At 43.1% G+C, this 12312-nt stretch overlaps 1 protein-coding gene across 4 annotated transcripts in view; it reads right to left on the bottom strand.

Annotated features, from left to right (window-relative positions):
- GBE1 (1,4-alpha-glucan branching enzyme 1) overlaps positions 1-12052 on the bottom strand; it is a 165765-nt gene extending 153713 nt beyond the window's left edge. Inside the window, exon 1 of one of the 4 annotated variants that reach the window (XM_087758415.1) lies at positions 11855-12052. In XM_087758415.1, coding sequence (XP_087614541.1) covers positions 11855-11958 — 104 coding nt within the window. In that variant the 5' untranslated portion in view covers positions 11959-12052. The remainder of the gene's footprint in view (positions 1-11854) is intronic. The other 3 variants (XM_087758416.1, XM_087758417.1, XM_087758418.1) reach the window with 3 other exon arrangements.
- Between the last annotated feature and the right edge of the window lie 260 nt (positions 12053-12312).

Raw genomic sequence — 12312 nt, 5'->3', positions numbered from 1 at the left:
TTTGTATACAAGTAACACAGCTAAATTTCCCCACATAATGTCAGTACCTGGCATTATCACTCTGTAGATTAAATCTGGTAGTTAACATCTCTAACCTCCCCCAGTCTTGCCCTCCTGCAAACTCGAGCTTTTTATCCACGGTGTACCTTAGCAACATGAAAAAAACCACATTTCATACATTACACTTTTATACACTGACATTATAATCCAAGGCCCCTTTCTCAAAAAAGAATGCACCACACCAGCTAATAAAACACCTTGAACTCTTGAGGAAAGTTCTACATACACCTATCACTAAAATTATGTGGCATCTAAAACTGTGAGGGCAGGGGAGGGAAACGAAGCGGTAGTCTTCCATTTTGAGGTGGTTTTATTTACCTTAATTTACAGTGTTTAAGTGAAATAACAAATAATCAGATTTATGAACTCATACTTTCAGGATAACAAGAAGTAGCTAGAAAAATATTTTCTGTCCAGAATTTTTTGATGATATAAAGAAAATCCAAAGAAGTTTGGCAAATAAATCTAGATGCTAACAAGTGCTATTTATAATTTTCTGTCTGAAAGAACTAATCACTGTAATCACATTCAAATTACACTGCAATAGCATTACTATTAAAAAATCTGTTTGCTGCTATTTAAAAAAAAAGACTGTTAGGAGCCTGATTTTTTTTTTTTTCTTAAAAACTTCCCAATTGTTGTAAACAGGATTAAAATAAAGCAGCAATATTTTGAAAAAACCTTTCTGGTGTTTATAAAACTAAGCATTAAAGAACTCACTCTTATTAGAAAACTCATATCAAATATGCCACAGATTAAGTCAATGAATTCCATAAGCCATAGTTAAACTTGCCAATGAACCCCAACAGAGGCTGGATATATAGATGTGCTAGCTAGAAACTCCTCCAAAAAAGCTCAGTGTGTGTATATACACTTGTGCATTAAGTATATAAAGTGCAATTAATAAAGATGTTTTAATGTATTTTCTCCAAAGGCTACAAGAAAGCTGTACAGCAAACAAAAGAAAAGCTAGCTTTCACACTCAAATAAAAAAAAAACCAACAACACAACTTTACACCACTGAAAGCTAAGATACAGCTAACTACCTTGAATTTTGCACAGACTAAGAAACAGCTACCTGCAGATCAAGTGACATCTCCACACAGCCCAGGCACTGGCCTTTCTTTCAAAAGCTTCAGGGATCCCCTCTTTTTTTTCCTCCTCTTGAAAAGAGGAGGAAAGGAAAAAACCAAACCTTTCCGATACTGTCACCAGTACCAAAGTGCTACCTTAATTGCTTCTTTTTTTAAAACCCTTATCACTTTAGTCTTTCTCCCTTACTGCCTGACAAAACATTGTAATACCTATTTTGATTCGCTTGTTTTAAGAAAGGGAAAAAACTGCTTAGACAATGAATACAGACCAAAGTAGCTAACCTAAACACTATGCTTTCCTGCAGCATCTCTCTCCCATCCCTTTGGAGTTTGTCAATGAAAAGATTATTTTCTTATTGGTGCTACATGCTTACAGTTCAGTATTGCACAAGTACCTGCTGTTGTTCAAAACAACTGCTAGCCAGTGTAAAGTAGCAAAGAGCTGAACACAAAGACGGAAAGACGGGGCAAAGAAGGTAGCATCCTAACTAAAAAAATGGGGGCAAGTAGATACAGCTATTTAGCCTCCTAAAAACTGTGCCAAAGCGAGAAGATAGTACAACCACCATACTACTTGCAAGATGAAAAATGTAAAGTTATTGCTACAATGTTTTTTTTTTAAGCTGTATTTTTCTAAATCACTTCCTCTAAGCGAGAATGAAAAATTTACGGAACACATCTGATCTCTATTGAAAGAAAGGGAAACAAAAAACCTTTTCCAACAGACTATGCTTCACTGGATAACCTCACACGCATGTTCAGAGAGCCCATGCCATTGGCAGTACTGGACGCATACTGCCTACTCCTGAAAACTGAAATATTTTAGTACAAACAATATCCATGTATTGAACTTGAAATATATGATAATCCATGAGCTTTCCAAAGATTGAGTTAAAGCCTGGGAGTTCACGTCAACCAAGACAGAGGATTTGTTTGTTCAGACAGTAGATTTGAGTCACCTGGCTCATTCAGAAGTTTTAACATGTTCTCCACCACTTCAACAGTCTCATAGAACAACTGTAGTCTAGACAGACCCTGAAGTTGTAAAGCATGTCTTTTTTTCATCTCTGTTCCCTCCTTTCTTACAAAGGAGGGATTTTTTCCCCTTTTCTCCTATATTTCTCCTAGGGATGTTATGGGTTTTAAGGGGTGAGGAGGGCAATTGCAGAAGGGTGGGACAGAGAAGAGGTAGTATCAGATGACAAGTCCAATCAAAATACAAACCAAGGAAGGATTTGAGAACTGACAAAAAGTATTTATTTGCCTTAAGTTCTTACCTTTATACACAAAGTATACAGATTGTGATACTTCAGTGGTTCTCTCCAATTTCTTCTCAAAAAAAACAGTGGATTTTAGCTCTAACCACTGGAGAGCCCCTGCACCAGCTCCTGTCCCAAAACATCACATCTATTTCACAAATGCTTCTATGTGGAGTCATTGCTACTGTTTGTGTAACAATACAAAGTTATTGTGCAAGTATTTGTAACCAGCATGCTGCCCAAACTTTCTCAAAAAAGCTGGCACACCAAAGCAGTATGCAACACTTTTAATTTCTATTAAACTTCAACAATTTCCTAGAGGAGTGGCATTTGGCAGGAAGAACTATTTATGTAGGACAAATTAAATCTTACTGAAAGCAATCAAAGATTCATAATTTCAAAGTGAGCTGCATAAGTCTTAGAATGGAAAGCATTAACTAACTTACGGTTTACCGATCCCAGTCAAACCAGGAACATTTATACTGTGGATATCTACCACAATAGGTATCAAACAATGATGTTAACAGTAAGACTTGCTTGCGTGAACAGGGATGTCCAAGGGCATTTTAGACAGCCTAAAACACCCAAGGTATCTGCTTAAGCCTGGCACATGCAACAATTTATTAAACTTTTTTTTTTGCTGGGATAGCAGGTACAGTACAATCAGGATACCCCCTAAAGCTGCTAAAATGAGCTGCTGACTCCTATGTTTATGCAATGAATTCATTTGAGATGGTCAATTTCCAAACAGTTGTGGTAGTGCAGCATGTTTTCATTTCAAACGTACAGTAACTCAGCATGATTTTAATAGGAGTCCTTTAGACAATCCCCCCGGCCCTCCTGCCTTTCCTCCACAGGATCTTATCAAATGCTTATACACCCAAAAACTTAGATCTGATGACAGCGTCACATTCACATGCGACCATGCGGAATGCCTGGAGGCACATACCCTGCACAGGCGTGTAGCCTGCCTATCAGTGACATGCTAGGAAAAAGAGTACGCTCAAAACAGAAGTCTGGCCCCCGACAGAGTGGGCACAGAGGGACTTGCTTGAACAACCATCTAATGCATCGTTTTGTCAAAAAAAAAAATCCCCACGCCAACTATAATAAACTACCTACATCCACATTTGTGACCAACACTAAAAGTTTATTTTCCACTTGTCCCAATACAGTGTCTCCTAAAGAGCCTTCCCTATCAGCTCCCGCTCTCAAAAAAGATGAGTGCAAATGAAGATCAGACTCTAAACATTGCCCAGAAATAGAAAAATAAATCTCTTCCAGTTGCACATCTTTGCGGTGATATTTAACCACCGTTCAAGATCAATGAAGTCTGTCTGCACACGTTAGCTTACCCACATTCCTATAAGCCTTTTCCTGACCAAAAAGGTGGGGTTTTGGTTTGGTTTGGAGTGGGAGGAATCAAAGAAGAAATACTGATACACTTGAAGTCCACACTCTCCCAAAGTATTACTTTAGAAGGGTTTCTCTACTTTCCTACTCCTACCACAAAGGAATCACCCTTACTTTGGTGCCTCATGCCAGCATCACTTGGAAGTGGCAGGACTTGGATCCCAACCTCATTTTGAGGACTGTGGAACACGAATGGAGACAAATCGCTCAATGAATGCAAGACTATTTCACACAAGGGTCAAAACTTATGTTTTCTATTCCATGAGCTAAGCACTTAGAAGTTGATTTTGTGTGTGACTGAGCATCACTCAGTTCCTTCTGCAGATCTAGGCTACGTTTTTTGAACTTAGCATAACCTTCTAGCAGTGGTACTCCTACTTTGGGGAGAGTAGGTCCACCCTTACCCGAACATCATGCCCCACTGGGAACTTATTTTCTCTCTCTAGTGCTAAGCGCAATGGCAGACATGCTAGCACAAAGTCCAGCAACAAGGCACACCAGAACAGCAAGGACATGTGTGAACCGTAACTATACTGTGCCTGAGCAACAGCACCAAAGAAAGGAGGAGGGTGTCAAATAGAAAGCATTAGAGCTACCACTACCTTCAAGTAACATTAGTCAATAGAGTTGGAGCTGCATGTTTAAAGAAACTGTCAGTAAGGCATTTTTTTTTTCTTTTGAAGTATCTCAAGAGAGTAGGTTAAAATAAATTTAGCATTAGGAATGCCCAGATTAATAGAACAGTTTGAAGATGTTCACATAAGTGAACTAGTTGACCTGGGTCATTAGACATGTCTTCAGACATCTATTCTGAGATATTAGATCAAGGGCCTACGCTGGATTTTCATCGCAAATAATGTCCAGATAACATTCATTGGTAAGGTGCTTCCAACAGCTACACCAGGCAAAACAGACTGTTGTTCTAAGCAGCTTGGAGGCCTATTCCTCACAGCATGGTGAGGAATCATCACTAATAATTAGCCTTCAACTTGTTAAAATAAGGTGCTATAAGAATGTCAAATAAATTGTCAGATACTTGGGGAAGAGGCAAGCCATATTACACCTAGAAACTTTTTTTGCAGAATTTTTTTTTTCCTCCAGAGGAAAACTCATGTTTTAAACATTTTAAATACAAAAACCTGATCTTGTTGCACTTGACACATTGCCTTAAGACATTATTTTCTTTTCAAGCTAATGAATAACTATATGAAGAAAAGTTTCAGAAGTACAAAGTAAACTGAAGCATGAGTGAGAGGTTTTAGATCTCTGACACTGCACAAGTGAAAAGGAGCTTCTTTTGTGAAAGACAGAAGATGAAGGAGCAGCTAGGATTAGAAAGCATAGTGGGAGTAAATAGAAGGTAACAGGGAGACAGAGGGGAAAGAGAAATGTGTATACATAAATATTGAAATTGAACAGGGGGAGAAAAGCATCTTCATGAGATAGGATGTCAATTTAAGACAGTCCTCCATAATAAGAATGCCTTCTTTACAGCTTGGAAGTAGTAAAGAAACATGCATAAATACTTGAATTTAAAGTATTTGGCAACACAAAGCTTTTCCTCACTATTACAATGAGACAGTAATTAGATTCCTGGTCACATAATCTATTGTTTTAAAATTCTGGGAAAATTTTCAGAGCCCATCCAACATCCTCAGACATGCTAACACTATGTAACAGAGCTGAGGGGGCCTCTACTCAGTTTTTCAGAGAGTGCTTAGTTTTAATTCGCGTACAAAGGCAACTGCCTTGCTAACAAAACACAATACCTACATTTTAATAGCATCCTGCCTTTTTGTAAAGCTAGCAGCTATTAAGACAATTGCCAACTTGAATCTTTTGATGAGGACTATGACCATATTATGCATATACTAGATGTACATTAGCCTGTGTAACTACTTCCTAACAGACTTAAAAATTAAGGTCATCAGTGATGCAGTAAGCTGTGCTTGTCAGGGTTAGTAATTCCAATGCACAAACGCATTCTAAAGACTACCATAATGCAGAAGCATATATTCCATTAAACTGACATGTATTGGTTTCTATAGGGCTCTAGAATCATTCTGATTAGCTCAGCAGAAGTTAATGGAACTTCTGGGATGCCACCAAAAAAAAAGAAAAATACAGCACTGTATATAACATTGGTTTTTTGTGAACATTTAGTTTTGCACACCCAATACAGCAGCCTGTATGAGACAAAAGAGAAAAGGAAAATCCAGTTTTTCAGAGTTCGCATCATGGCTCCCTACACAGATAACACATAGTAGTTGCATTAATTCTGTGACAGATCTTACTCCAGCCTTTCCCTCCCTCCCCATTATCATCTAAAACTAGGATTCCAGCTGGGTCACTCTTCAACTTCCATTCCCAAACTTGCCAGACCTCAACAGCTGCCTTCCTACTCAGTCCTATCAAACCCAATTCGACACCTTTTCATTTTTAATGAAAACTACCCACCACTGAGCATCTCTTAAAATAGAGAAAAAAAAAGACAGAACCATCATAAAGCAGCAGTAATCTGATATTAGGTAGATACAAACAGGAGAATGGCAAGTATTTCCCTTCTGTAAGAGTGGAGGGATCTAAGAACACTATTAGAAACCTATGAACCAATTGACAGACATCTTGTTAATTAATACAGCTATGAAAGCCACTGAGTAGATGTTCCAGTCTTCTCAATCAAAAACTGACCAACACTTCAGAAGAAGCGAGACCTTCTCTTTCTCTCTCAACTCATACCTATGACCAAGCACTATAGCCAGTATTTTGTCTGGCTGAACAAATCAGTGTCCTGTTTGATGCTTTCATCAAGATAAAGACTGAAGCTGTGCAGCGGTACATTTTTACTTTCTTACTCTAGAAAATGAACAATTAAAAAAGCTTTCACTGAGGACTACGTAGTCAGTAGACTACAGAGGCAGTTACAGGGGCTGGTAAAATATAATAAGCCATGCATGTTGTTATAGCAGAAAATTGTAATGGGCAGCACTTTCTAACACCAGTTCATAACTCTATAAAAAATGCAATTACACCACAGGCATTAATGGTTTTAACAGAACCAATTATGTTCTAAGAGGTAAAAGACTAAAAATACATATTAAATTATACAAAGTCTTTAGCCTAAATAACACTTGGGAGTTAACAAAATACTTGTGGGAAAACATATCACAGATGGTCAAACAATGTAACACAGTGATATCCTATGCAAACACTGTCACTTGGGGGTTTTTTTTATTTGTTTGGTTTTTTAAGTAGATTCTTGTTTCAAGCTCTGAATAGTATGTGATTTGGGTCAAGGCTGAATGGTTCACTATATATACACATTGAAAGGATTGCTCCCCTCCCCAAAGAAAATACCCCACCCCTCAACTCAGGGTCAAATTCAGCCATTCAGAAAAAAGGAAAAATTACAGATTTCTATTTTTCCCAAACACACCATTTGCAACAACATGCCCATGCATGACAAACAACTGAGGAGGGATGGTGTCCAGAAGTCTTTCTTCCCATTAATCACTCATTTAACTATGGTAGTCCACACTCCATGTTTAGGACCTAACTAGGTCCTAGCATCACATTTTAGGCATCACTTACATAGCAAAGCACTTTGTTCCCATCAAAGCACCCATTCAGTGCTTCACAAGGCTTTATTAAAAAAAAAAAGGAAAAAAGGCAGTTGTCTAAAGCAGGAAGTTATACTTTGAGATGTTCAAGGAGACAGTCCTGGAAACCAAAAGGAAAATTCTCAGAACTTGAGGCAACATCATAGAATCATTTCATCATGAATCAACATAACTATATTACACTGTAGAATCCAGGCTGATGTAAGTAAAGTCTGTCTATCCTTCAACATCCCCATCCCACAAAAAAAAGGAAAAATAACAGAACATTCAAAGATCTCAATATTAGGCACATTGCCATGCAGACATGGTCACCCTCCTGAGGGTAAAGGGGCACAGCACAGGGTAGGAGAGGTGGATGTGAACAACTCCAGCAAGATAGCCCTGCACCTGCTCAAGGCACAGGTGAGCAAGGACAAGCTAAGGCCTCTGTAGAAAGCTAGCTTCTTGTTCCTGGTCTGTCTTCTACTACCTATGGTACACGGGTTGAGCCTGAGAGCCCTGGGTTTCTTCAGACTAGAGAAGAAAAAGCTAACTTGGGGAGGCATGGGTTGCTAATATCCACTTACAGTCTTAACCTATCTAAAGAGACAGGTGGGGGAGGAGCACCTAGAGCAAAGAATGAGCCAGGCTCCCCTCCAGGGTACACAGGAAAAAAGACCACAGGCAATGGACAAAGTTGCAGCAAGGGAAGTTACACTATTAAGAAAGAAATTTTTGCCATAAGGGTAGCCAAACACCAGGAAAGGCTGCCCAAAGAGGCTGTAGAAGCACATCCTCAGAGATTCAGTACAACCCAACAAGGTCCTGGGCAACCCAGTCCAACACCAGAAATGACCCTGCTTTGAGTGTGAGAATAAACCACCATAACTAAGTTAACCGTGCATCCTACTACAGTCATGCATAACCAGTTACAAGATTTTTCCACTAGCAATAATCTGGCTATGCTAATGCACTGCTAAGGATAAAACAGCAGACAGACTCAAGCCCAAAGGGTGAGTCAACAACTTGCTGATATCACTGCCAAGAATAGACCTAAATCTTTTACTTCCCCTCCCTTCTGTAGAAGAACATACTGTTACTAAGCAAGACAAAGGGAGGACTATTTTTATATGTTTTTAAAAAGCTTTGTTTCTCAAGCATCCTTAATCCTCTATCAAAATCCCCAATTTTTATTTTTCTAGGAGATACACAGAATGATAGCGATAAGCTACAAAATTCCCATCAGTCCTTAATTATTTTGTTTAATATTAAGTAAAGTCAACATCATTACAAAATTTAAGAAGAAATTTAGACTACTACAGTAAAAGTACCCATACATATTGTATTGGATCAAGTCTGTTTCACTTCTGTTCTTTCCCAAAGCTTCCTAATCCAAGCAAGTAAATCACTTTTGGTGCTACAGGGTGCCAGGCACAACAGCTGCCTCCTGTCCCCTTTGTCAGGAATAACTCAACGTTCTGAACTGAGACTACCTGTATCTTTGGTGTTTAAAGTAGCAAAAAAATGCCACTGGCTGGGAGTATCAGCAGCAAAGGTAGAGAGAAAAAGCCAGCCAGGACTATCAGAAGCAATAATGAACAGATTGTTACTTATTCAGCAGTTGAGTAGTATCATTCCTATCCTGCTTCTCCTACTCTACAAGAATAAAGGAATTGTTAATATCAAATATATATTAAGAATTAGTCCTCCTGCCCTACCTATGATGAGACCATGGCAAGCAGTTGACCAACTCCTAATACATAGATTTCCTCAACAACACATATTCCTGGTTGCTTTATCATAGCCTTTCCTACACTACGTGTGGGATCCACCTGATCCAATGGGTTACTAAATGGGAGGCCCCACAAATGTACAATCGACATTTAAGTCACCATGTAGAATAACTGCTACCTTTCTAGGGGCATAAGACTTTACTGCCAGTAGGATTTAAGATTAATATGTGCAACTTTACTTTGGATGCATGCATGGACCTTCAAAGGTAAATACATTTAAATACATTTCTGCTTCCAGACAGCTTGCCAGATTTATTTTGCTTTACACTTTTACTTGAAGGATTAGTTATGCAAGTGCCATACCATTATGCAACTGTATTAATCCACACAGCATTCACCTCAAAGACTGTTTTCAGTTCTAAATCCCATCTCAGAAGGTGCCAGGAAAGACACACAACACACAGCAACGGATCAGACATGTGGACCACCTTCATACAGTGACCAGTTAAACACACCAGGATCCTTCAGCCTGCAACAAAGATCATAAAGCTGCACACTGCTCAGGATTTCATGGGCACAGTCAGAGCTGTGCCGGGCTGTTCACCACCTCCTCCAGTAAAAGAATTGGAGGAAAGTAAGCAAAACTGGACACTCAAAAAACCCCAGAGAACCGGTTCTTCACACAAGCAGCAATTAGGCTGCAAAACTCCTTTCTCCTGGGCACTCTTGATGCAATAGCTCTAGATAAAAACACACCTGGAGCTATTAAATAGACTGAATCACAGTTCATGGAAGCTGGGATGAGCATGGCATGGAGACACCAACAGGCATTTCCTTGTGCTTATACTCTTCCTCCTTGGCACTCTCTACCATCCACAGGATGAAAGACAGGGTGGGCTTGGAATAAGACATTCAGTTTATCACAGGTTGTCACAAAAGTTTTCCTTTATTCTTTTAAACTAATTAACAGTATACATGTTTCCACATTAATTATATGCTAAGTGACCAGTTTGAGTTTCAGAAGCCAGGAAGGGACAAGATACAAACAGAATCATGTGAAGGTCTGTGATTGAGATGAACGAACTTGGGAAGCACACAAAAGTTTTGAAAACTCACTGTGTTCAGCACAGCCGTACTATTCTCAGAAACACAAACACCATCATCCATGATGTGCTCATTTATATAGCAGGCACATTTGGGAAACTCAAATGTTTTAATGAATGGTTTTATTAAGAGCCAGATCCACCCACTTATTACTTCCTATACCCTGACACCCCACTGAAAGAATTCGGTGTTTTACAGCACTGCATACATTACCACAAGCTTGCCAGGAATCATTGTTTAAAACACTCAGTTTTTCTATCATTAAGAGATTACAGTTTGAGAAAATGCTCTGTAAATCAGCCTAATAGTTTATTCAATCCTTAATCCTATTTTACAAGATCTAGTCTTACCACTGTTCTCTGTCAGAGCCCAACAGGACACTTGGTAATGCTAAGTCAAAATCACTATGTGTAACATAGTAAAGGAAAAAAGCTAAATACTTTAAAAAAATCAAATTCCCCGTTACTTCCCTCCCACATACATAGACTTTTCCAGACTTCTGGGATATAGGGCATTAGTCAGTACTAGAGTTTTGATTATCAGAGGACTGCTAGTGAAATGCAACATATAAAGTTGCACCATAAAAACCCCCAATTCCTGTTTCCAAACAGCCAGTGAGGTTTTATCAGTCTCTCAAGGCCAGCCAGCCGCTCCACTCTGCAGGACACGGGTCGCCCCTGCCCGAGCCGCTGCTGGCAGGCTCTCGCCCAGGCCTGCCACCCACCCCGGCCAGAGGGACGGCGTCGCAGCCCCCGGCGAGAGGCAACAGAAAGGGATGCTCAGCCCGGCAACCTGGAACCGACCTAACGCACGCTCTGCTGCTTCATCCTTTGCAAGGCTGACGAACAGCTGAGCTGGGGATTCGGGGTATCTCCAAAAACGCACCTAAAGGAAAATTCTCCAGAAAACGGAGATTCAGGAGCAGTTTATTTACAGGTTACCGCAGGTGGACTGAAATACATTTTATGAGCGACAGCGGCCCGGCTAACCGCCCTCCCGAGCTGCCCACGGCGCTTCCCCCCGCGGCACACCTGCCTGCGCCCCAAGGGCCAGGCTCGCCTGCGAACCACCACCCCCAACCCCGCCGTGACGAAGCGAAACCGCTTTCAGGCGGGCCCAAGGGGGACAAGGACGCCCGAAGCGCCGGAGAGGCGGCGGGGTCGGGACGGCCTCCCACAACGCTGGGACGAGGCCCGCGATGAAGGCCTCCCTGCAGCGGCGCGCCATGCTCGGCTCGGGAGGCCCTGCCGGGCCGCGGCGGCGGCTCCGCCCGCAGCGGAGGCGCCTCCGTCGGAAAGGCCGGCACGAAAGCCCCAGCGCCGGGTCCCTCCCCCCGCCGCCGCCGCCACCGGGGCGGGAAGCGGAGCCGCCCCGGAGCTGGCTGAGGGACGGCCCCCGCCGCGACGGGGAGGGGAGAGGAGGGAGGGGGAGGGGACACCGCCCGCCCCGCCGCTCCCCCCGCCCGCCCCGGCGCCCCCAGAGGCGGGCGGTCGCCGCCTGCTCGCCCGGCGCCCCTCGCCCCACCGAGGCGGCGCTCCCCTCCCCGCGGCGCAGGCCTAGGCCGCCGACAGGCGGGCGGCCCGGGGCGGTACCTGCGCTGGAAGTCCGTCTCGAAGGGGGCCAGGTAGGGGTCCCGCTCCAGCAGCTGCGACAGCTTCGGCGGCTGCGGGGGCTGCGTGCTGGCGGCGGCCGCCATCTTGTCCGCCGCGGCATCCGCGCCGCGCCGCGCCGCCGCTATATACACCCGGGGAGGGGGGCCGGGGCGGGCGGGCGAGGCGCCCCCTGCCTCTCACCGCCCGGCGCCGCCCACCGGCCGGGGCAGCCCGCCGGGGCCGGGAGGCGGCCGCCTCCGCCGCCCCTCCCCGCCCGCCGTGCCAGCCGCCTGGGCCGCGCCGCGTTCCCCTGCGCTTCCCCCCCCCCCCCCCCCGCCCCCGGTGCCCGGGGCGGTGGTGTCGGTGCTCCGGCTGCCTCGGGGACTGCGGAGCCGGGGGTTGGTAATGTTGGGGGGACTCGTGTCCCTGCCCCGCCTTGGCGCGGACGAGCGAGGGGT

Source organism: Nipponia nippon, unplaced genomic scaffold (genome assembly GCF_047370975.1).
Source record: "Nipponia nippon isolate SJK-2023a ecotype South Korea unplaced genomic scaffold, ASM4737097v1 scaffold_2, whole genome shotgun sequence".
In the NCBI taxonomy this organism is placed as follows: domain Eukaryota; kingdom Metazoa; phylum Chordata; class Aves; order Pelecaniformes; family Threskiornithidae; genus Nipponia; species Nipponia nippon.
This window is presented reverse-complemented; position numbering and strand designations above follow the sequence as displayed.